Source organism: Pocillopora damicornis, chromosome 13, assembly GCF_964200805.1.
Source record: "Pocillopora damicornis chromosome 13, jaPocDami1.2, whole genome shotgun sequence".
Classification (NCBI taxonomy): domain Eukaryota; kingdom Metazoa; phylum Cnidaria; class Anthozoa; order Scleractinia; family Pocilloporidae; genus Pocillopora; species Pocillopora damicornis.
Window position 1 is genome coordinate 6024915 of NC_142682.1, and position 25454 is coordinate 6050368.

At 37.7% G+C, this 25454-nt stretch overlaps 2 protein-coding genes and 1 pseudogene across 3 annotated transcripts; 1 reads left to right on the top strand and 2 right to left on the bottom strand.

Moving 5' to 3' along the window:
- Positions 1 to 2379: 2379 nt before the first annotated feature.
- Positions 2380 to 9818, bottom strand: LOC113686991 (uncharacterized). The gene is made up of 7 exons (XM_089192092.1): positions 9737 to 9818; positions 7038 to 7427; positions 6161 to 6292; positions 5499 to 5687; positions 4814 to 4838; positions 3210 to 3372; positions 2380 to 2641 (listed from the first exon to the last, which is right to left on the bottom strand). Exons 1-7 carry the CDS (start codon positions 9801 to 9803, stop codon positions 2528 to 2530), a joined length of 1080 nt encoding a protein of 359 aa, XP_089048218.1. The 5' UTR covers positions 9804 to 9818; the 3' UTR covers positions 2380 to 2527.
- Positions 9819 to 14757: 4939 nt separating this feature from the next.
- Positions 14758 to 16685, top strand: LOC149035196 (uncharacterized; annotated as a pseudogene). Its single transcript, XR_016182474.1, has 2 exons — positions 14758 to 14845; positions 15725 to 16685. The product of XR_016182474.1 is annotated as an uncharacterized LOC149035196 (transcript).
- Positions 16686 to 17775: 1090 nt separating this feature from the next.
- LOC149035197 (uncharacterized) lies at positions 17776 to 24646 on the bottom strand. The gene is made up of 7 exons (XM_089192094.1): positions 24434 to 24646; positions 22440 to 22829; positions 21591 to 21722; positions 21150 to 21338; positions 20464 to 20488; positions 18861 to 19023; positions 17776 to 18292 (listed from the first exon to the last, which is right to left on the bottom strand). Exons 1-7 carry the CDS (start codon positions 24498 to 24500, stop codon positions 18179 to 18181), a joined length of 1080 nt encoding a protein of 359 aa, XP_089048220.1. The 5' UTR covers positions 24501 to 24646; the 3' UTR covers positions 17776 to 18178.
- Positions 24647 to 25454: the final 808 nt, after the last annotated feature.

The window sequence follows — 25454 nt, forward strand, 5'->3', positions numbered from 1 at the left end:
AAACTTAATAGGACACAAATTAAAGGAAGTCAATCCACAGGCAGTGAACAACACTCAAGTAAATACTTCCCGTCACGAACAAGGAGAGATAGCCACATGTTCGTATGTGGAGACTCCTTCCTCTACTTGATATCGTTACGTTTTTTTTTAACTCTACTCTTGTTGAGCTCCTTTTCTCATTAAGAAATGTGGCTGTCTTAACCCTTTACACCGTGTCATCAGTATGCAAATTCTTCCTACTGTCCTTCATAGATGTCCTACGACAATTACAAGGAGAATTTGTTTAATAATCAAGAACTTTTGAGTTCACAATCATTTCTTTTATTCTCACAACCTTAAAAGTTGATTCAAGGGGTTATAGTGTTGGAAGAAATTAGATGCTTATCGCTCTTAGAGTATAAAGGATTAAAGCACCCATGCCTGACTGTTCATTGTTCTTTCTGCCCTTTGGCCTGATGATGAGCTGTCTTCCGTGAAGTGTCTACATCAACTTTACGAGTCTCTCTATCAGTTTTCAATAATTGCAGTCACCCTGAAGAAACATCTGGCTATCTTAAAAAGCCCTAGGGACGAGGTTGGTGGTTTCATCGACTTCAGGAGGGTTCCCTCCACTGTTTTAAGTAGTTTCCTTCAACCATCGAGTTATGCAAACAGACCATTTTTCAAAACTTGCGACTGAAAATCAAAACCACGGAAATATTGGACAGTTACCTTCCTTTATTCGATGGGCCTGTAAAGTATCATGATAGCCAAGCCCAACCATAAAAAAAGTTAGCAAGACGTAATCTCCATTACAGCCTAGCATGAAAAGAAATCAGACAGACACCTGAAGCATACCGAAGTTACGGTTCGAATATCATGTCAAAATTAGCATAGATATTCAAGTTGGTCGGCTCCACTCACGTCAGTACTCGCCATCCTTAGCTGTCCAGGTTATTCTCGGGTCTTCCTTTGCGTAATTTGGTATTTTAATCACACGAAACGGGTAGTTTGTGGAAACATTGAAGACTTAAAAAATGGAAACATTTTAAACATTCAACCTCTTTCTAGAGAGGGAAGATGCGAAATTAAAGCGGCCGAAGTTCACTCAAATGTCAAACAATATCAATAAAACATAAAGTGAAGGTCAAAAACAAGTGGTTGTTCCTTCCGGTTAAACGGTTTGCGGTTGATACTTTAACTTCCTTCCTAATTTTGTTACAATTGAATAAGTGACTTGGTAATGGCCATTGCGGAAACCAAACAGTTGGAATAGAATAACATGAAGCTAAATAGTTCAACGGTACAGTTGAATGAACAATTTTAATTTGTGTCATTTCATTGTTTAAAGATTTTAAAGCGGTTGACGCATTTCAAGGACTGAGACTGTTACAAGTTTGTTTATCATTTCGCTAGGAATTTCAAATTGCTCGCAACCAGTACTTTTAGGAAGCAAAGTCAGATCATTCAAATCATAGAAAACTTTCTCCTTTAATCAAGATTCGAATACATTTTTGAATGCCATTATCTATCAGCAGCTCATTTTTTGCATAACAGGTCAGTGTACGTCTTTGTCTAATCTCATACCCAGATTCTACCGTGTAACGATCATTACCATCGTCACTAATTCCTACTCCAAAAAAAATTACGCCATCCCTGTCCGTCGCTCTTGATAAATTCTTGTTATAATCGGTCAAAACGCGATTTGCCCTGAGGTTTATCTCGCAATTCTCTTGATTCACCGCGAAAGTGAAGTGTTTAATCAGTTTGATAATCGAAATAAATCTAAAATCGATCACCGCTTTCTAGAAAACAACTAAATAATGAAACCAGACATTCGATCAAGAGCTTGAGCTTCATGAACTTTAGAATCATCAACGTGTCCTTACACATATACTTCCTCCTGACAGTAACAAATCGACTCCAAGAAGTATCAATACCACCACCTTCGCTAAACCGTTCAATACTTTAGATGAGGATATCTGAAACGCCACAAAAGTGAATGAAAGGTATGCTCGGACGACCAGTTAAGATAAAGACGCAATTTCCGGTCATTCAACTCACCTTCCTGTCTCTATCTTATTCGCGTATATATGATCTGTGGCCTTTTGGATAGCTTGATATATTTTAACCGTATATATTTTAACTACAATTAGTTTAGAACGCATTTGGAACCAATAAGAGAATAGCCTTGATAAAACTACTTGATCATTCAAATTCCATAATTTTCATGTATTTACTTATCAATCAATTTACCGTCCATATACATTGAACATAAGTTCGAGGACCAATTAGCTCAAAGCGCGATTGAACTAGCTCAGTGTCAACGGTAAGCAAATTTTAACTGAAATCGGTGAGATGACATTTAGCATCTGGTGCTCTCGTGCTCTCGCAATTAGTGCCAATAGGCACTTAAACGATTAGACACTTAAATAAAGGTCATGGACCGCCACACTATCAAATCAGCTGACTGCAGCTATACCAGCTCTGTAGAATGATTTTATCTCAGCTTCTTAGGATTAGCGCCAATCGTCTTACGAACGATTTTTTAATAAGCATTTACATATTCAGCAGCAGTTATTTGATTCACATATTCAATGTCGCTGTCTTCTGTTGATTTCACAAGGGAAGTGTACGTTCGGGAACCATCGTTTTCAGAGGTCTGCAAAATATTCAGTTTTATATGTTACAAAAATTGTGTTATTATCGACTTGGCAGGCTTGGTAATGCTGGAAAACACGACTAAAATCGCCGGTGCAAATGGAAAAAAATTGAAGGAAACCATTAACACTGCCAAGTGAAAATTAGACATTCATTCAAATACATTTCTAGTGAAGGTTTTGTAAGACACTACGCTTAGAACTCATTGCCTGTTTCCGAATGAGACTCCTTTATCCGCCTTCCTAAAAAGGTCATATTCAAACGGGTGAAGTTTGAAACAGATATAAAGGAAAATAAGGATTTAGATGGATGAAAAAAATTTGATGAAAAATAATGGTAAATGGATAAAACAATAAAACTTGTATAATACGAAAAGTTTTATGTCAAAAGTCCACAGTCAAGGTGCGTCAGGGTAACAATATAAGTGCAGGGAAATGGGCACATGCAGAGAACAAAGAAGAACAGCTAAAAAATTGAAAAAAGGAAGTACAATGTATGGCACATCCTTTAGTCCCTTTTTGAATAAGGCTCATATTGAGAAACTCTAATTTTGTTGTGAGTATAATTACCATTATTGACTCCGGAGACAAGGCGGTGTATACACCCTCCTGTTGGATAAGCGGTTCACTATGGAGCCTCTCAATCCCGGTTCCATTTCTCGAAGCAAACTCTGGCCGGGCATCAACATTCAAAGTATTTAACGCTAAGCTCTCTTGAAAGTCTCGTTGACTCCTGTAGAAAGAGAGAAAAATAAAAAACAAACAAATAAAAAAGAAAAAAAAAACAAAAAGAAAAGAGGGAAAATGCCCATGTTCATTATTAATGACTTCTAAAAATGGAATTAGACTGACGGCAAAAGTAAGACGAACAAACCTTTAAAACTTTAAACAACGAACAACGAGCGGCACCCCATATTTATTTGGCGAATATTCATGAATGTGATATCTACTCAACTTATTAGAAAACCTAAGAGCATTCTTTGGAAATCTCTTTCTGTGACCTTCAGTTACAGAGGCCCAAGATCTCTAAAAAAAGGATGATTTTACAATGCTTATTATAAGTGTGTATTATAAGCCGATGTGATGTACTTGGTCTAGTAAGTCAGACATGGGGTTGCCCTCTCAGGGAATTTGACTCGAGTCCAGGTAGACCGTGAGAGAAGCACGAGAAATTCTTGCTGCGGGCTCGATTGGCTTAGCACTGGCCGATTATTTGCAATTCTCGCTGAATTGTTCCCTCAAAGGCAGAACTTTTATGAAATATTTTTTGATAAACTTAAACAAAAAGTATTTGGCTTTAGTGATGCAGAGTCTTGAAGCAAAAAGACGTGTTTTAGTCTGAGAATCGCGCGATTTTGGAGAGAGAGTCAGTCGGTTGTTCTGGAGAAGCCTTTCTTCCTTTCCTTCTTCTGAGTGTGGGCAATAGTTGAATGAGAGCTCAGCTCAAATCCAACGAAATGGCTTAGAATCGCCACCAGAGAACAAAAATAACACAAACAACACTAACCAAAGGTTAGAGTTGATATGCCTTATTATTTACGGAGTTCCAGAACGGAGCCTAAACTCCCGTGTAACGCATTATAATACTGTTCTCTCATAGATAGCTTGGTTTCCCCGTGCACTAATGACAGTCGATCGCCTTCGTGAAATTTTCAATTTTACTATGGAATGAATTCGATAGGAATGACGAATTCTGCATAGATAGACATGAGAAAACTAGTTTCAGCCTATCAAAAGCGCTAATTAAATGTTTGTCCTGCAAGTTATATCACCATAATCGTCACACCAATACTTAGAAGCTCTCTTTTTCGAGCATTTCTGCTTCCAAGTAAGCAAATATGGGAATAGCACAAATCTATGATATTATATAGACTCTTGTCCACAGGCTTTTAAGCGAATACAGCTACATCGGCTTTCTGACTTTTGCCATTTTTTAAAGCATAGAGCCATCTGTATCTACATTTCTGGGTAAGTTTTCTACCGTCCCAAAACGGCCGAAAACTTTTTGTTACACTCAAAAACAAACTGAGTGAATATTTAAAATGGATGTCACAGAGAAAATGTTTTCCTTCCGAAAAATGTTTATGTATTGTTTAAGAGATACACTCGGCCTTAATTTACATGTGCACCAGACTGAATAAATGACGAATAAAAGTGACAAAGAAGCAACTTACGTTTTGACAGCTTTGTTTCTTGAGGCTGGTGGATGAAATCAAATACCAACGTTAGCAGCAAACACAGAAATAAAGAACTTTTGTTTTCTTCGAAAGGTTTCAATTTAGGTTATTGGAAAAACAAAATGACGCCAAACTTACGATTTGTCGGCAGCATTTTAGTAGAACAGATACGTACACTTGGTACTTTGGGTTAACAAATTAACAACTTGACAGCGAAGAGGTAGTCGCGAAGCTTACTGGTGATGTGACCAACCATTTCCTTTGAGAACGTCATGTAAGACAGTCATTTTACTCGGATTTATTGCAGCGTAATTTTATGATCCTTTAAGTATAATTTTCTCCAGAACCATTCGGTTTTACAAGGCAGCATAACATTGAAGTCCACGACACTTTGGAATTAGAGGGTGTAATTTATTTCTTCGCCACAACTCGGTTTATCCTTTTTTTTTTTTTTAGTTATTTACCATTATTAATGTTTTCATTCTTTATTTTTTCACCTTCTTTCACTACTTTTACTAACATTAAGTTTTTTTGCCAATTATATTCATATACATCGCCAGAATTGTTGTTGAATCATGACTGAATGATATGTTAATCAAGCCCGCCCCTAAATTGTCTTGATAATAGAGATGGCTTAAAGTCAAGTTGAATTTTAAGGAAAATGCAAATAAAATCCGAGTACCTATTTGATGTTGTTTTTTTCGAAGCAGTATCAAAACCATAGCGAGGATGATCATGACTATAAACAAAAATGCTGATAAAATAGCGATTGCCAGATAATGGGAAAAGCAGTTGGTGTCTTTCTTGAGGTCATCGACCTTCGTCACTACTGGAAATGTGGTCGTCGGGGAAGTTTGAAACGTCAACAAAGCTTAAAGAAATAAAAGTCGAGCTGATAGTTAGGTTGACCCTACTGACACAGGATAACACATGGAAAGTAATGGAAAGAGAGAGGGCTGCTTGGCTCTCGCATAGGGAATCCCTTAAGGTCATAATTTTGTAGAGCTTAGAAAATTAATCTTAAATTAAATTCCCCATGAATAAGAAACCGCCGCTGAACTTTCTTTGTTGATTTCGCCGAGGTAGGAGTGAGGTCAGTTTTTCCAAGTCTCTTGATTTAATGCGTTTAGAGCACTTAATTCTTAAGGTTTTTTTTGGGGTTTTTTTTGGGGGGGGTTTTTCTCGAAGCGTCTACATACATATCCTTAAAAGTGCTTCTGGCTGATATAACTGAATACTTAACCAAGTGACCAATCTTTAAACTAGCAAATGAACACAATATGGATATTGCTCGTCTACATATCTTAAAATCAACAATCGATACATGATCGATTGTTACCTTACCTGACAAAGTATTGCTTTTATGTTCAGATGATGTTTTGCCTTGTGTGGTAACAGCTTTTGTCCCAGCTGATGTTTTAGGAGGAATTGTGCTTGTTGGAACAGGATGGACGAAGCAAGTCCCTTGACAGGTAGCTGTTAAAGAAACATAACTACTGTCCCTACAACTATACATTTCTCGAGTGACATCCCGATACTCACTCTAGAGAAGTGTACTGTTTCTCAAGCTCACTCAATACCTCGAATGAGTTAAAAAGTTTCTATGTCACGTCCCTATAATTTACGAAGCTTTAAGTAAATATGCGACTGATCACAGTCTGCTTCCTTGATGGTGAAGGACTATCAGTGGTAAGGTAATCGCAATAGGCGGCCCTCGGAAAGAGTAGGGTTGGGATAGGAAATATAGAGTGAGGGGAAGGGTGGAGGGGGGGGGGGGGGTTGTGAGTTTAGTTTTTAGAAAATTCAAACTCGTGTTTGACAACAGCGTATGACTAAAAAATATATTTTAGTCTTTCTGGTACTGATTAATACCTGTTTCTTTCTCGCAAATCCATCATCTCTCTGGGTCGCCCCTAACAGTACTAAATGATCCTTAAAATCCTTTTGGATATTCCTTAGGAATAATCCCGTAAGAGTCAGTTGGGTGACTAAAATATGATTGAATATGCGGCTAGGATCACGGTCTACTCCGATGCTGATGGACTATCAGTGGTAATTAAGGTGATCGCAATAGGCGGCCTTCGGAAAGAGTAGGGTGGGGATATGAAAGATAAAAGACAGGGAAGGGAGGGTGAGTTTAGCCTATAGAAAATTCAAACTCTTGTTTGACAACAGTGTTTGATTCAAAAAATGTTTTAGTCTTTGTGGTACTGATCAATACCTGTTTCTTCCTCGCAAATCCGTCCTCTTTGTAAGTTGCCCTTAAAGGTACTAAATGATCCTTTAGATCCTTTTGGATATTCCTTATGAATAATCCCGTAAAAGTCATCTGGGTCAGGATTGTTGACCACCTTAGACCATTTGTCAATAGTCAAAGATTTACCATTGATCCAAGTCCATCTCTTCGTTGTCAAATTATTTTTCAAGCCTATAAACCATTCATTAAGTGGGTGGCTCGTTTTATTTTGAATCTCATTTGTAATAAATTGCCATTCCTGCTCTGATTCTATCACTACGAGTGTTTTATTGTTGGATTTACAGGAGTCCCTTGCATCTGGCCATGACCACTGTCTTTTACTGAAGGTATAACACGAACATAGCCTCTCTCCATCTAGAATAACACAATTACATAGAAGTTAGACTAATAATTAGTGACAGTGAAATGTGTCTTTAGGTGTCTGTAAGAGAATGCACTGTTTACTGGGTTAACTGTAACGAGCAGAAAATCATATTTGAGTTTTCTTGGAGAAAATCGTTGTTATCATCATCATCATTCCCCCCTCTGAAGCGGATTTAATTGACACAGAAGGAAGATCCAGGAAATAGCGACCAAATGTCAATCTTCGAGCGCTTAAAGTCAGATTATTTAAGACTCTCTCAAATCGTTTTAATTCACATACTTAGTTTTCATTTAAACAAGCAAGCAGTATAATATAGTTAAAAATAGAGATTAAAGTAAAAGTCAGTACAATGTATAAATCCATTAATTTTCCCATCCAACACGCCTTGGTTGCGTTACAAGTTGCATGTCATGTGACGTCATCGGTCACGTTAGTCACGCCATGTATTACAATTGTTTCGCATCTATGTGGAGATCAGCGATGAATACAAAGCAAACAGCTTTATAGCAACAACTGGATGAAAGCTAACGGAGGATGTCTGGTTATTTAAGTAGTCAGTCAAGGTGTGACTTGGGAGGAAACAGCGAAAGTTTGACAAGAGATCACGCTTCAAGGAAAATGTGAATCAAGAACAGGCAATGAGAAAAACTTAGAATGACGAAAAACAACATTAAATGTTAATGTCAGCTTTTCTCTTTAGCTTTAGATTATTAAAAGAGAAACAAAGTGTTCTGGTTTAATTCAAGTAAAGCAAAGGGATATTGGGTTGTACAGCATGCACTGTGTTATGGAAAATTGCGAGAAAGGTCTTCTTTCCGAAAAGTCTCGTAAAAATTCGGAACTAAGATAGATTAAATTTTTATGTCACATTTGGTCGATGGCAAATTTGTCACGCCATGTTCGACAACGATCGTTGCACGACATTTTCAATCAATAAGGGAAGCTGTCGCGATCTACATGAGACATACAGCTCCATGGCCACAACTAAATGAAAGTTTTTCACAGTTCAAAATTGGAAAAAGTCGAACTTAAAGCAAAAACGTTGCAACGGATCACTAAAACATGGACCTATTTCCATAATGGAAGCCTCTACTTCCTTTTCAATCCCAATACATGTTGCATGTCATGTGACGTCATCGGTCACGTTAGTCACGCCATATATTACAATCGTTTCGGAACTATGTGGAGATCAGCGATGAATACAAAGCAAACAGCTTTATAGCTACAACTGAATGAAAGCTAACGGAGGATGTTTGGTTATTTAACATGATTACTAGACCAACTTTATACAGTATACAGAAATTTGATCATCAATGGTTAAACACGCAAACTGCCACTTCCTTTTCATTGCAAATTATTTCATCCCCGTCCGTCGCTCGGCTTGCAGGTCTTAAAAACCTTTGTTGTAATCAATCAAAACGCATTCTATCTCAAGATTCTTCACTCAAGAATTCGTTTTCTATTATTTCAACTCGAAAGTAAATTACTGGATCAGTCTGACGTTCAGAATAAATCTAAAACGCCACTATCTCTAGTAACCCAGTAATGAAACTCGACATTCGATTGAGTGCTTGCACTTAATGAACTTTAGAATTATCAAATTTTCCTCTTTCACTTAAAAAACAAATCAACTCCGAGAAATATTAATACATTCATATACCGCACTAAATCTATCGTTCAAAGCTTTGTATGGGGATGTTTATAACGCCACCCAAGAGGATTTGCGCTCAAACGACTAATTGAGATTTCGACGCAATTTCCGGTCAGTCAAGGTGTGACTTGGGAGGAAACAGCGAAAGTTTGACAAGAGATCACGCTTCAAGGAAAATGTGAATCAAGAACAGGTAATGAGAAAAACTTAGAATGACGAAAAACAACACCAAATGGTAATGTCAGCTTTTCTCTTTAGCTTTAGATTATTAAAAGAGAAACAAAGTGTTCTGGTTTAATTTAAGTAAAGCAAAGGGATATTGAGTTGTACAGCAGGCACTGTGTTAGGGCAAATTGCGAGAAAGGTCTTCTTTCCGAAAACTCTCGTAAAAATTCGGAACTAAGATAGATTAAATTTTTATGTCACATTTGATCGATGGCAAATTAGTCACTCCATGTTCGACAACGATAGTTGCACAACATTATCAATCAATAAGGGAAGCTGTCGCAAAATTGCTGGATCAGTTTGACGTTCAGAATAAATCTAAAACGCCACCATCTGTAGTAACCCAGTATTGAAACTCCACATTCGATTGAGTGCTTGCACTTAATGAACTTTAGAATTATCAAATATTCCTCTCTCACTTACCTGTTCTCGACAGAAACAAATCAACCCCCAGAAGTATTAATACATACATATACCGCACTAAATCCATCGTTCAAAGCTTTGGATGAGGATGTTTAAAATGCCACCAAAGAGAAAGTTGCGCTCGAACGACTGATTGAGATTTCGACGCAATTTCCGGTCAGTCAAGGTGTGACTTGGAAAGAAACGGATCAATAAAACGTGGACCTATTTCCATAATGGAAGCCTCTACTTCCTTTTCAATCCAAACGACCATCGTTGTGTACTGTGAAGTGTGTTAAGGTAAACTGCGAGATAATTTTTCTCTAAAGATATCAAAATATAATTTACCAATCATTTTTTACAAAGGCAAGTCATTTTGGTAGTAAGTTTTGTAATTTGAAGCGTCGGATGCGTAAGATATCAGATTCAGTCTTCAAGTATCAATCCCGTACAAACTAAACTCATAAAGTCTTTAAACCATTTGTCAATAGTCACAGATTTACCATTGATCCAAGTCCATCTCTTTGTTGTTGAATTTTTTTCCAAGCCTATAAGCTATTCATTACTTGGGTTGCCTGATTTGTTTTGAATCTCACTTTTAATAAATTGCCATTCCTGCTCTGATTCCATCACTGCTAGTGTTTTATTATTGGATTTACAGGAGTCCCTTGCATTTGGCCATGTCCATTGTCTTCTTTTGAAGGTATAACACAAACATAGCCTCTCTCCATCTAGAAGAACACAATTACTTAAAAGTTGGACTATTAATTAGTGAAAGTGAAGTGTGTCTCTATGTGTCTGTGGGAGAATGCACCGTTTACTGGGTCAACTGTTATGTGCAGAAAATGAACTATGATTTTTCTCGGAAACAATCGTTATCATGATTTCCCCCCTCTGAAGCAGACCAAATTTACACAGCAGGAGGATCTGGGGAATGGCGACCATGTTTCAACCTTCTTAAAATTCACCCACATCACAAGAGAAATGGGCGCTAAAAGTTAGATTATCTCAAAAGACTCTCTCAAATCGTTATAATTCACATGACTTTCTTTTAAACAAGCAAGCAGTGTAATATACTAAAAAGTCAGCACATTGTATAAATCCGTTAATTTTTCCATGGAACACGCCCGGTTTGCGTTATACTTAACAAATAGAGAAGCCTTGACTGTGCTCTGTTCTGTTGTAAAGCACGCAGGAAGCGGCTCGAGCACGAAAGAAGTCTCTTCCCACTTCTTGAGTACCATCAAAGTTCACATTCTGCAATTGTTTACATACTTTTGCCTGAAGTTTTTTTAGTCTCTAATACAGAATGTAGAGGTGAAATGTTCAGTGAAATCCGGCCGAATTGTGGCTCATAAAAACACGCAAGTTTTTTCACATGACAGATAGTAGACAAACTGCTCAAGGCGAGTTTCACGAATGAACGACAGCCGAATTTACTAGAACATGAAGATTGCTCGGGATGACAGAGCCGTAAAACTCGGTTGCATGTCTGACGTCGCCTTCACTACTCAACTCATCGGAAAGGACATCAGAGCAAGCTCTTAGTTGTTCACTCAAAGGGAGGTCGATGTAATTTCTGAGGCTTGCTTCACTGGCGATCTCCGAGCCAGCCACGTTAGACCTCAGCATAACACCGTCATGATTAGTATGAATTATAACAGTTATGCCACTCTGGCTATATTTTTTTTCATTCCTGTTTTGCTCTGTTTTGTTTTTGAACTCGAACTTTATATGCAATACGAGTGTTAGCTGTGTTTGATTTTTATTACCATTCGTGAGCTTGCAATCTAACTGAGCGTGAAAACCTTCAAAACTCGGACTGTCCATTTCGTTTTCTCTTTGAGGATTTTCGTCTCTACTCGCGTTATAATAACGTCAATTACGGCGCCTGGCATACTTATAAACCTTTGTTTGGTTGTTCTGTTGCTACTTACCGGCTCGCTTGTTTCGAAATTTCACTTTTAATTAACGAAAAAAGGCTAGAGAAAAGTCCTGGAAAAGGTCGGACATAATCCAATTTGGCAGATGGCGTGACATTGCACAGTATACATAAATTTGATCATCAATGATTTCACACGCCAACTGCTACTTTCTCATTGCAAATTATTTTATCCTCGTCCGTTACTCGGCTTGCAAATCTTGAAAAAAAAGTTTTCCCTAGAAATAAAAACACATTTTATCCCGAGATTCTTCACGCAAGAATTCTTTTTCTCTTAATTCAACTCGAAAGTAAAGTGCTTGAGATTAAATCTAAAATCAAATGCCACTATCTCTAGTAACCAAATAATGAAACTCGACATGTAATTAAGTGCTTGCACTTCATGAACTTCAGAATTATCTGATATTCCTCTCTCACCTACCTGTTCTCGACAGTACCAAATCAACCCCGAAAAAAAATCATTCATACACCTTCACTAAATCCACCGTTCAGTGCTTTGAATGAGAATGTTTAAAACACCTCGAAAGAGAAAGTTACGCATGAACTACCAATTAAGATTTCGACGCAATTTCCAGTCATTCATGGTGTGACTTGGGAGGAAACAGCGAATAAATGACGAGAGATCACGCAATCAAGAACAGGCAATTAGAAAAATTTAGAATAGGAAAAACAACACGAAGTGTTACTTTCAGCTTTTCTCTTTAGCTTTAGACTGTCAATGGGGAAGCAAAGTGTTTTGGTTTAATTCAAGTAAATTAGGGGTGTATTGTGTTGGATACTTTTGTAGAATGTTCAAGTCTTAAAAGCTTTACCCGCGGGATTGAAGTCGACAAGGTCCGGTACTTTTTTTGGAAACTTTACGCCATAATTAAGGAAAAAGCTTCGACTCAAGATTTTTCCCCTTCATCCAACTTCCTGTCTCCCGCTTATTCATGTATTCATGGTCAGTGGCCTTTTGTATAGCTTGATGTATTTTAACTGCAGTCAGTTTCAGATGCATTCGGATCCAATCAAGCATTAACATACTCAGGAGTAGGTATTTGATTCACAGGTTAAATGTCGGTGTCGGGCGCTGAAAGTTACATTAATTAACTAAAAACTGTTTTGAATCTTTCCAATTACTTAATTTTTAACTTGAACGAGCAAGAAGTGTAACATATCAAAAAAAAGTGACTAAAGTCAAAGTCAGTACATTGTAGAAATCGAACAATTTTCTCATGCAACACACTCGTACTGACCCGATTGACACAAAGGAAACAGCTTTAAAGCTAAAACCAGATGAAGGATAGTGAAGTATGTAGAGTTCTTTGATATGTTTGTTAAACCAACATTATTCAATATACATAAATTTGATCACTGCTATCCACTAGTTCCTTTAGAAAAAATACTATGCTATCCTCGTCTCTGACAGAGGATTTGTTGTTTCTTTTGGGGTCGAAGGACTCCCTTTTTCAGGTTCGAAAGCTCGCCAGTGTGTGTGGTAAAATTTTTCGGCGCTTGGGAACGGCATCGGGAACATAACTAGGCTCATGACCAGAGATACCTTTGCTGTTGTTAACTCTGTCACGAATTGGAATTCTCTTGTCTCTCTAGCGCCTGATTGCATAAATGAATTAAACTATTGGAAAGACAATCTTGCTACCATCAACGGTGTGCCTTTGTGGCCCGTGAAGCGCAAACCAACGAAAATTGTATACTCAGATGCGTCCAATTCAGCTTGCGGAAGTTGAATTCAGTTCGTGGAAATAATCCTTCTCCAGAATTGGTCAGATTTAGAGAGCTCTCGGAGCTCCGCATTTCGTGGGTTCCTTGCCGTTTCACTGTCTTTTCAAGCGTTTATAGACTCCCTCGAGGCACAAACTGTTGTCGGCTGCAAAGATAATCAGAACTTTGTCTGCATCGTGAACATTGGTTTTAAAGTTCCAGCTTTACAGAAAATAGCTCTTCGTATCCATCGATGTTGTCTCATCAGAGCCATCAGTATCGATCAGTATTATTTCGTGTTCCTGCACGTTTTTATGACTACTGTGCTTTGGAAACACGGGCCAGAGGCCCTTGAGATGCACCCTTGAGGGGTAAGCTTGTTGTATTCAGTAACACTTAGAAGTTGATCTTTGTTTTACAGTACGGGCTAGAGATGCACCCTTGGCCGGCCATCAACTTCGCTTTTTACGCTTTCAAGTGGCTGCATCAGGTTGCAGGAGTGGATTCTCCTACCCTACATTCCATCGTTATCTCCGCGAAGGAGGGAGCTCTTCGTCTTGTCAGCCAACCAGCCTCTCATAGGAAAGAACCCCTCGGGGTGATCCATCTCAAGCAACTTACTGAAAGGACTGACTGTGGCAATCTTTTGCAACTAAGAAGCTTAGGCTTAGTTATGTTCGTCCTCGCCTTTTCCGGCTTCTTCAGAAGTACAGAATTATGTTAGAGACTCGCTAGCTAGCAGGCTTGAAGTCTCTAAATCTCTGTCCCTCTGAGCGCAAACCCTTTCTTTCACTATCTAGCATGGGGCCTGGCTGACCGATGCGCCCATGCCTCAAAGTATTGTTCTGTGTTTTTGGTTGTGTATTGGAGGCAAAATATGCAATTTGTGTAAATTAGAATTGACATAAATTATTATTTTGCGGGTACAGAGCGGTGAACTGGGTTCTAATGTAGCGCGCGTGGGACCGCGGTTGGGGGGTTTGAAATAGTGACCGGTTAGTTATGCGCGTCATTCTACGGTCGGCCTCGCCGCGTCATCTTGCTTTGTTTAGTTTGGTGTTCACTAACTCTGTTAGCCTTAATCTCGTTACCATCCGTGATGGTCCCAATCTCTCTTGGCTATTTTATGTAGGATCTCGTTTTCTGCTCATATTCATTGGGCTTTATTTTATTAGTTTTGCTTTATAACCCCAAAGGTGACGCCGTGGCATAGGTTGGGGTTAGACGGTCCCTATTTTTCCAATAATTGGTTTTTTCGGGTCTACGTGTCCGACCGTAGCGTGTTCTTAGAATTACTGTAACAGTGGAGTTTTTCACGGGAGTTTAGGAAGTGTATCATGGGCCTGGCTGATCGACGCGCCCATGCCTCCAAGTGTTGTTTTGTGTGTTCATTTGCATGAACGACATACCTAACATCATCACATCTACCGCCAAGTTATTCGCTAACGATACCAAAATCTATAAGCATATTTACATGATATTGCGTCTTTGAACAAACTTAAACTTAATGGTGACAAGAGAGAACTTTGGTGATAGGATCGCAACATCGTCCAGTCTCTCAGCTCCTCTCTTTCACAGCGATTGATGATTCAGTTATAAATGCCTCTCACTCTGCCAGCAACATAGGTGTTATTTTTGACAATAATTTGAACATGGAACGCTGAGTGGCTGCCATTTGTAAATCCGCCTTTTTTCACAAACGTAATATTTCTCGTATTAATAAGTTCTTGTCAGCTGAAAGCAGCAAAATGTTAGTGCATGCTTTCGTAATGTGTAGATTGGACAACTGTAACTCTGTTATATGGACTTCCGAAATACTTTATTCATAGACTTCAGTTAGTTCAGAACTGTGCGGCACGTCTAATCTTATGTGGTTCTAAATATGGCCGTATTACTCCTTTACTAAGGGAGCTACACTGGCTTCCCGTGGAGCAGAGGATTGTTTTCAAAATCCTACTGTTGACTTTTAAATCTTTAAATGATTTAGGTCCTACCTATATTCATGATTTGTTGCCAACTTACAAGCCATCTAGGAATTTACGATCATCAACCGGGAACTTGTTAGTGACACCTAGATCGAGGTTAAATTCTTATGGTGATCGTGCTTTTTCAGTCTGCGCCCCTAAACTTTAATAATCTTTTAGAGCATATAAAATGTAGTTTAAATAATGCATTTTTTAAAGCAATCTTAAACATTATCTTTTTAAGTGCTATTTTAATTTGTAGTTTCGCTTAATATTTTTTCGAATTTATTTATTAAGTTACCGTTTTGAACATTTGATTGTTAAGCGCCTTAGAGCTCTAGAATAGGACGCTATAGAAATTTTTGTATTATTATTATTATTATTATCATATATCGACAGATAATTTAGTGGAAGATTCTATTTCTTTACAATCAGATCTAACCACCCTCGATCTAGGGGCGGATCGCTAGCGGGTTACATGTAATCTTAGTAAATGTGAGGTCATGCGAATCACTCCTAATAAGGACAAAAGTACCACACGGTACCAAGTCTCAGTTACTGAGCTAAGAATTGTATCTAATTATGAAGATCTTGGAGTTATCATGGCGAGAGACACGAGCTGAACAAAACATGTTGAAGAAACACTTCACAAGGTACTTGGCTGGCTTAAACGCACCATAGGCAGTAAAAATTAGGACATTTTTTCAATTCTGTACAAGTCCCTCGTTAGATCTATCTTGGAATACGCTAGCCCGGTGTGGTAACCACATCAAGCCAAAGACATCTATGAAACTGAGAAGGTACAAAGAAGAGCTTCACGAATAGCGTTAGTCTAAAGACGACAGGAGATGGCGCATGAGGACAGGTGTAAAACACCTAAATGGAACTCTTTAGAACGAAGGAGGGAATTTCTATCCCTTGAGGAGTGCTATAAGATAGGATTCAATCTGAATGGTCTCTTTTTAGTAATTATTTTTAACGGTGTAGGAGCATGCCATGATAGTTCAAACATTAACAAGTTCGTTAAACTAAGATTGAAGAATCACATGAATATTTATTGAATGGACATTCTATACTTTTTTAATGATATTTCTGTGATTTTTATATATTTCTATTAATTAGCTTTTATATAATGCATATTTTTTATTTTCTATTACTATATATCTAATTTTTTTCTAGGAGATCCTTAACATACGGTTAACCTCTGGTTTCTTTTGTCTTAAGAACAGGGCATGTTATAAAAAGTACTTGTTATTTTGAAATGAAGTATTGTTTTGAAAAGGGCCCGAGAAACCCGGGAAACCGGCTGTTGGGGGCTAAAAGTTATATTAATTATCTAAAACTGTTTGGAATCTTTTCAATACACTTAGTTTTCACTTGAACAAGCAAGAAGTGTAATATGTTAAAAACACTGAATCAAGCGAATGTCAGTACATTGTGTAAATCCATCAATTTTCTCATGCAACACCCATATACTGACGCGATATACACAAAGGAAACAGCTTTACAGCTACAACTACTAGTAGATGAAAGCTAGTGAAAGATGTAGGGTTCTTTGATACGATCGTTAAACCAACATTATTCAATATACATAAATTTGATCATTACCATCATCACTAATTCCTTCTCCAAAAAAAAAAAATTATGCCATCCTTGTTCGTCGCTCTTGATAAATTCTTGTTATAATCGGTCAAAACGCGTCTTACCCTGAGGTTTATCTCGCAATTCTCTTGATTCACCGCGAAAGTGAAGTGTTTAATCAGTTTGATGATCGAAATAAATCTAAAATCGATCACCACTTTCTAGAAAACAACTAAATACTGAAACCAGACATTCGATCAAGAGCTTGAGCTTCATGAACTTTAGAATCATCAACGTTTCCTTAAACATATAATTCCTCCTGACAGTAACAAATCTACTCCAAGAAGAATCAATACCAGTATCAATACCAATATCATTCAACTCATCTTCCTGTCTCTATCTTATTCGTGTATATATGGTCTGTGGCCTTTTGGATAGCTTGATATATTTTAACCGTATTTATTTTAACTGCAATTAGTTTAGAATGCATTTGGAACCAATAAGATAATAGCCTTGATAAAACTACTTGATCATTCAAATTCCATAATTTTCATGTATTTACTTAACAATCAATTTACCGTCCTTATACATTGAACATAAGCTAAAGGACCAATTAGCTCAAAGCTCGATTGAACTAGCTCAGTGTAAACGGAAGATTTCGTCTTTCTTTCATGGCTTTGCAGGGACAAGTACTAAAAATATTTAATTTGCATTAGTTATATATTCCTGTATTAGCTCCGACCGTCAAATGAACAATTAACTCAAGCGTCAACATACTCAGGGGCAGTTATTTACATTTACATATTCAATTTCTGGCAAGGGTAGATATTTGACCCAAAAGTTATCAAATATTTGGATGAATCAAAAAGTTAAAAAAAAAGTCATTTATTTGTAATGAGAAGCTGTCAATCAAATTTGACTGATGCTTGCGTCGTGCATTCGTTAAGAATGTAGCGATATGCATACAATCTCTCAGAGTAATCAGTTAAATACCATTGCGGTGATAGTTTCGTACATTTACGTATTTTGAAGCGATTTCTCTGGGGCATCAGGGCCAGGGCATCCATCATCCCCCGGAAATAACCAAAAAGAAACCATTTGGTTTGTTTGAGTAGGCAAATTTTAACTGAAATCGGTGAGATGGCATGTAGCATCTGGTGCTCTCGTGGACCGGCACACCCTCAAATCAGCTGACAGCAGCTATACCAGCTCTGTAGGATAATTTTACCTCAGCTTCTTAGGATTAGCGCTAATCGTCTTACGAACGATCCTTTAATAAATATTTACATATTCAGCAGCAGTTATTTGATTCACATATTCAATGTCGCTGTCTTCTGTTGATTTCACAAGGGAAGTGTACGTTCGGGAACCATCGTTTTCAGAGGTCTGCAAAATATTCAGTTTTATATGTTACAAAAATTGTGTTATTATCGACTTGGCAGGCTTGGTAATGCTGGAAAACACGACTAAAATCGCCGGTGCAAATGAAAAATAATTGAAGGAAACCATAAACACTGCCAAGTGAAAATTAGACGTTCATTCAAATACAATTTTAGAGAAGGTTTGGTTAGACACTGCGCTTAAAACTCATTGCCTGTTTCCAAATGAGACCCCTTTACCCGCCATTCCTAAAATGGTCATAATCAAACAGGTGAAGTTTGAAACAGATGTAAAGGAAAACAAGAATTCAAATGGATGGAAAAAATTTGATGAAAAATAATGGTAAATGGATAAAACAATAAAAATTGTATAATATTAAAAGTTTTATGTCAAAAGATCACAGTCAAGTTCCGTCAGAGTAGCAATATAACTGCAAGGAAAGGGCCACATGCAGAGAGCAAAGAAGAACAGCTAAAAAATCTAAAAAAGGAAGTACAATATATGGCACGTCCTTTAGTTCCTTTTTGAATAAGGCTCATATTGAGAAACTCTAATTTTTTGTAAGTATAATTACCGTCATTGACTCAGGAGACAGGGTGGTGTATACACCCTCTTGTTGGACAAGTGGTTCCCTATGGAGCCTCTCAATCCCGGTTCTATTTCTCGAAGCAAACTCTAGCCGGGGACCAATATTCAAAGTATTTATCGCTAAGCTCTCTTGAAAGTCTCGTTGACTCCTGTAGAAAGAGAGAAAAAATTAAAAACAAACAAATAAACAAACAAACAAAAAACAAAAAGAAAAGAGTGAAAAGGTCCATGTTCAATATTAATGACTTCTAAAAATGGAATTAGACTGACGGCAAAAGTAAGACGAACAATCTTTTAAAACTTTAAACAACGAACAACGAGCAGCACCCCATATTTATTTGGCGAATATTCATGAATGTGATACCTACTCAACTTTAGAAAACCTAAGAGCATTCTTTGGAAACCTCTTTCTGTGGCCTTCAGTTACAAGGGCCCAAGCTCTCTAAAAAAAGGATGATTTTACAATGCTTATTTTAGATATGTATTATAAGCCGATGTGATGTACTTAGCCTAGTGAGTCAGACATGGGGTTGCTCTCTTAGGAAATTTGACTCGAGTCCAGGTAGACCGTGTCGTAACGGTCGCCGAATTGCACCAGAAGTTCTTGCTGCGGGCTCGATTGGCTTCGCACAGGCCGGTTATTTGAAATTCTCGCTGAATTGTTCCCTCGAAGGCAGAACTTTTATGAAATGTTTTTTGATAAACACAAAAAGTATCTGGCTTTAGTAATGCAGAGTCTTGAAGCAAAAAGACGTGGTTTAGTCTGAGAATCGCGCGATTTTAGAGAGAGTCAGCCCGTTGTTCTGGAGAAGCCTTTCTTCATTTCATTCTTCTGAGTGTGGGTGATAGTTGAATGAGAGCTCAGCTAAAATCCAACAAAATGGCTTAGAATCGCCACCAGAGAACAAAAATAACACAAACAACACTAACCAAAGGTTAGAGTTTATATGCCTTATTACTTACGGGGTTCCAGAACGGAGCCTAAACTCCCATGTAACGCATTATAATACTGTTCTCTTACAGACAGCTTGGTTTCCCCGTACACTAGTGTCAGTCGATCGCTTTCGTGAAATTTTCAAATTTACTATGGAATGAATTCGATAGGAATGACGAATTCTGCATCGATAGACATGAGAAAACTAGTTTCAGTCTATCAAAAGTGCTAATTAAAAGTTTGAGCTCCTAAGTATATCACCATAATCGTCTCACCAATACTTAGAAGCTCTCTTTTTGGAGCTTCCAAGTAAGTAAATATGGGAATAGCACAAATCTATGATATTATATAGGCTCTTGTCCACAGGCTTTTGAGCGAATACAGCTACATCGGCTCTCTGACTTTTGTCACTTTTCAAAGCACAGAGCCATCTGTATCTGCATTTCTGGGTAAGTTTTCTACCGTCCCAAAACGGCCGAAAACTCTTTGTTACACTAAAAAACAAACCAAGTGGATAGTTAAAACGGATGTCACAGAGAAAATGTATTCCTTCCGAATAATTTTTATGTATTGTTTAAGAGATACACTCGGCCTTAATTTACATGTGCACCAGACTGAATAAATGACGAATAAAAGTGACACAGAAGCAACTTACGTTTTGACAGCTTTGTTTCTTGAGGCTGGTGGATGAAATCAAATACCATCGTTAGCAGCAAACACAGAAATAAAGAACTTTTGTTTTCTTCGAAAGGTTTCAATTTAGGTTGTTGGAAAAACAAAATGACGCCAAACTTCCGATTTGTCGGCAGCATTTTAGTAGAACAGATACATACACTTGATACTTCGGGTTAATAAATTAACAACTTGACAGCCAAGAGGTAGTCGCGAAGCTTACTGGTGATGTGACCAACTATTTCCTCTGAGCATGTCATGTAAGACAGTCATTTTACTCGGATTTATTGCGGCGTAATTTTATGATCCTTTCAGTATGATTTTGTCCAGAACCATTCAGTTTTGCAAGGCAGCATAACATTGAAGTCCATGACACTTTAGAATTAGAGGGTGTAATTTATTTCTTCGCCACAATTCGGTCTATCTTTCCTTTTTTTTTTTAGTTATTTACCATTATTAATGTTTTCATTCTTTATTTTTTCCCCTTCTTTCACTACTTTTACTAACATTTAGTTTCTGTGCAAATTACATTCATATACATCTCTAGAATTGTTGTTGAATCATGACTGAATGATATGTTAATCAAGCCTGCCCCTAAATTGTCTTGATAATAGAGATGGCTTAAAGTCAAGTTGAATTTAAAAGAAAATGCAAATAAAATCCGAGTACCTATTTGATGTTGTTTTTTCCGAAGCATTATCAAAACCACAGCGAGGATGATCATGACTATAAACAAAAATGCTGATAAAATAGCGATTGCCAGATAATGGGAAAAGCAGTTGGTGTCTTTCTTGAGGTCATCGACCTTCGTCACTACTGGAAATGTTGTCGTCGGGGAAGTTTGAACCGTCAACAAAGCTTAAAGAAATAAAAGTCGAGCTGATAATTAGGTTGACCTTACTGAAACAGGATAACACATGGAAAGTAATGGCAAGAGAGAGGGCTGATTGAAAGTCTCGCATAGGGAATTAAGCTTAAAGTATTAAAAGCTTTTCCCTATGAATGAGAAACCGCAGCTGAACTTTCTTTGTTGATTTCGCCGTGGTAGGAGTGAGGTCAGTTTTTCCAAGTCCCTGGATTTAATCGATACATGATTGATTGTTATCTTACCTGATAAAGTATTACTTTTATGTTCAGATGATGTTTTGCCTTGTGTAGTCACAGCTTTTGTCCCAGCTAATGTTTTAGGAGGACTTGTGCTTGTTGGAACAGGATGGACGAAGCAAATCCCTTGACAGGTAGCTGTTAAAGAAACATAACTACTGTCCCTACAACTATACTTTTCTCGAGTGACATCCCGATACTCACTCTAGAGAAGTGTACTGTTTTTGAAGCTCACTCAATACCTCGAATGAGTTAAAAAGTTTCTATGTCACGTCCCTATAATTTACGAAGCTTTAAGTAAATATGCGACTGATCACAGTGTGCTTCCTTGATGGTGAAGGACTATCAGTGGTAAGGTAATCGCAATAGGTGGCCCTCGGAAAGAGTAGGGTAGGGATAGGAAATATAGAGTGAGGGGAAGGGTGGAGGGGGGGGGGGGTCGTGAGTTTAGTTTTGCGTATGACTAAAAAATATATTTTAGTCTTTCTGGTACCGATTAATACCTGTTTCTTTCTCGCAAATCCATTATCTCTCTAGGTCGCCCCTAAAGGTACTAAATGATCCTTAAAATCCTTTTGGATATTCCTTAGGAATAATCCCGTAAGAGTCAGTTGGGTGACTAAAATATGATTGAATATGCGGCTAGGATCACGGTCTACTCCTCCGATGCTGATGGACTATCAGTGGTAATTAAGGCGATCGCAATAGGCGGCCGTCGGAAAGAGTAGGGTGGGGATATGAAAGATAAAAGACAGGGAAGGGAGGGTGAGTTTAGCCTATAGAAAATTCAAACTCTTGTTTAACAACAGTGTTTGATTCAAAAAATGTTTTAGTCTTTGTGGTACTGATCAATACCTGCTTCTTCCTCGCAAATCCATCCTCTTTGTAAGTAGCCCCTGAAGGTACCAAATGATCCTTTAAATCCTTTTGGATATTCCTTACTAATCATACCGTAAGAGTCATCTGGGTCAGGATTGTTGCCCTCCTTATACCATTTGTCAATAGTCACAGATTTACCATTGATCCAAGTCCATCTCCGCGTTTTTGAATTTTTTTTCAAGCCTATAAACCATTCATTTTTTGGGTTGCCCGTTTTATTTTGAATCTCATTTGTAATAAATTGCCATTCCTGCTCTGATTCCATCACTACGAGTGTTTTATTGTTGGATTTACAGGAGTCCCTTGCATTTGGCCAAATCCATTCAATTTTACTGAAGGTATAACACGAACATAGCCTCTCTCCATCTAGAATAACACAATTACATAGAAGTTAGACTAATAATTAGTGACAGTGAAATGTGTCTTTAGGTGTCTGTAAGAGAATGCACTGTTTACTGGGTTAACTGTAACGAGCAGAAAATCATATTCTAGTTTTCTCGGAGAAAATCGTTATTATCATCATCATCATTGCCCCCCTCTGAAGCGGATTTAATTGACACAGAAGGAAGATCCAGGAAATAGCGACCAAATGTCAACCTTCGAGCACTTAAAGTCAGATTATCTAAGACTTTCTCAAATCGTTTTAATTCACATAGTTTTCATTTAAACAAGCAAGCAGTGTAATATACTAAAAACAGAGATTAAAGTAAAAGTCAATTCAATGTATAAATCCATTAATTTTTCCCATCCAACACGCGTGGGTTGCGTTACACGTTGCATGTCATGTGACGTCATCGGTCACGTTAGTCACGCCATATATTACAATCGTTTCGCATCTATGTGGAGATCAGCGATGAATACAAAGCAAACAGCTTTATAGCAACAACTGGACGAAAGCTAACGGAGGATGTTTGTTTATTTAACATGATTACTAAGCCAGCATTATACAGTATACAGAAATTTGATCATCAATGGTTAAACACGCAAACTGCCACTTCCTTTTCATTGCAAATTATTTCATCCCCGTCCGTCGCTCGGCTTGCAAGTCTTAAAAACCTTTGTCGTAATCAGGCAAAACGCATTCTATCTCAAGGTTCTTCACTCAAGAATTCATTTTCTATTAATTCAACTCGAAAGTAAATAGCTGGATCAGTCTGACGTTCAGAATAAATCAAAAACGCCACTATCTCTAGTAACCCAGTAATGAAACTCGACATTCGATTGAGTGCTTGCACTTAATGAACTTTAGAATTATCAAATTTTCCTCTTTCACTTACCTGTTCTCGACAGAAACAAATCAACTCCGAGAAGTATTAATACATACATATACCGCACTAAATCTATCCTTCAAAGCTTTGATTGGGGATGTTTATAACGCCACCAAAGAGGAAGTTGCGCTCAAACGACTAATTGAGATTTCGACGCAACTTCCGGTCAGTCAAGGTGTGACATGGAAGGAAACGGCAAAAGTATGACAAGAGATCACGCTTCAAGGAAAATGTGAATCAAGAACAGGCAATGAGAAAAATTTAGAATGACGAAAAACAACACTAAATGTTAATGTCAGCTTTTCTCTTTAGCTTTAGATTATTAAAAGAGAAACAAAGTGTTCTGGTTTAATTTAAGTAAAGCAAAGGGATATTGAGTTGTACAGCATGCACTGTGTTAGGGCAAATTGCGAGAAAGGTCTTCTTTCTGAAAAGTCTCGTAAAAATTCGGAACTAAGATAGATTAAATTTTTCTGTCACATTTGATCCATGGCAAATTAGTCACTCCATGTTCGACAACAATAGTTGCACAACATTATCAAATAATAAGGGAAGCTGTCGCAAAATTGCTGTATCAGTCTGACGTTCAGAATAAATCTAAAACGCCACTATCTCTAGTAACCCAGTAATGAAACTCGACATTCGATTGAGTGCTTGCACCTAATGAACTTTAGAATTATCAAATATTCCTCTCTCACTTACCTGTTCTCGACAGAAACAAATCAACTCCGAGAAGTATTAATACATACATATACCGCACTAAATCCATCGTTCAAAGCTTTGGATGAGGATGTTTATTACGCCACGAAAGTGAAAGTTACGCTTGAACGACTGATTGAGATTTCGACGCAATTTCCGGTCAGTCAAGATGTGACTTTGCCGGAAACGGCGAAAGTTTGACAAGAGATCACGTTTCAAGGAAAATGTGAATCAAGAACAGGCAATGAGAAAAATTTAGAATGACGAAAAATAACATTAAATGTTAATGTCAGCTTTTCTCTCTCGCTTTAGATTATTAAAAGAGAAACAAAGTGTTCTGGTTTGATTCAAGTAAAGCAAAGGGATATTGGGTTGAACAGCATGCACTGTGTTAAGGCAAATTGCGAGAAAGGTCTTCTTTCCGAAAAGTCACGTAAAAATTCGGAACTAAGATAAATTAAATTTTTATGTCACATTTGATCCATGGCAAATTTATCACGCCATGTTCGACAACTATCGTTGCACGACATTTTCAATCAGTAAGGGAAGATGTCGCGATCTACAGGAGACATACAGCTCCATAGCGACAACTAAATGAAAGTTTTTCACTGTTCAAAATTGGAGAAAGTCGAACTTAAAGCAAAAACGTTGCAACGGATCAATAAAACATGGACCTATTTCCATAATGGAAGCCTCTACTTCCTTTTCAATCCAAACGACCATCGTTGTGTACTGTGAAGTGTGTTAAGGTAAACTGCGAGATAATTCTTCTCTAAAGACATCAAAATATAATTTACCAATCATTTTTACAAAGGCAGGTCATTTTGGTAGTAAGTTTTGTAATTTGAAGCGTCGGATGCGTAAGATATCAGATTCAGTCTTCAAGTATCAATCCCGTACAAACTAAACTCATGAAGTCCTTAAACCATTTGTCAATAGTCACAGATTTACCATTGATCCAAGTCCATCTCTTTGTTCAAACTATTCATTACTTGGGTTGCCTGATTTGTTTTGAATCTCATTT

Coding starts and splice junctions, on each gene's coding strand:
- LOC113686991 (XM_089192092.1), bottom strand. CDS start 9,803: ATGGATTTAGTGCGGTATATGTATGTATTAATACTTCTGGGGGTTGAT. Junction 5,688..6,160: donor TAAAAGCAATACTTTGTCAG/GTAAGGTAACAA, acceptor TATTTCTTTAAG/CTTTGTTGACGTTTCAAACT. Junction 2,642..3,209: donor TGTCTCCGGAGTCAATAATG/GTAATTATACTC, acceptor AATATTTTGCAG/ACCTCTGAAAACGATGGTTC.
- LOC149035197 (XM_089192094.1), bottom strand. CDS start 24,500: ATGGATTTAGTGCGGTATATGTATGTATTAATACTTCTCGGAGTTGAT. Junction 21,339..21,590: donor TAAAAGTAATACTTTATCAG/GTAAGATAACAA, acceptor TATTTCTTTAAG/CTTTGTTGACGGTTCAAACT. Junction 19,024..20,463: donor AGAAACAAAGCTGTCAAAAC/GTAAGTTGCTTC, acceptor CTCTTTCTACAG/GAGTCAACGAGACTTTCAAG.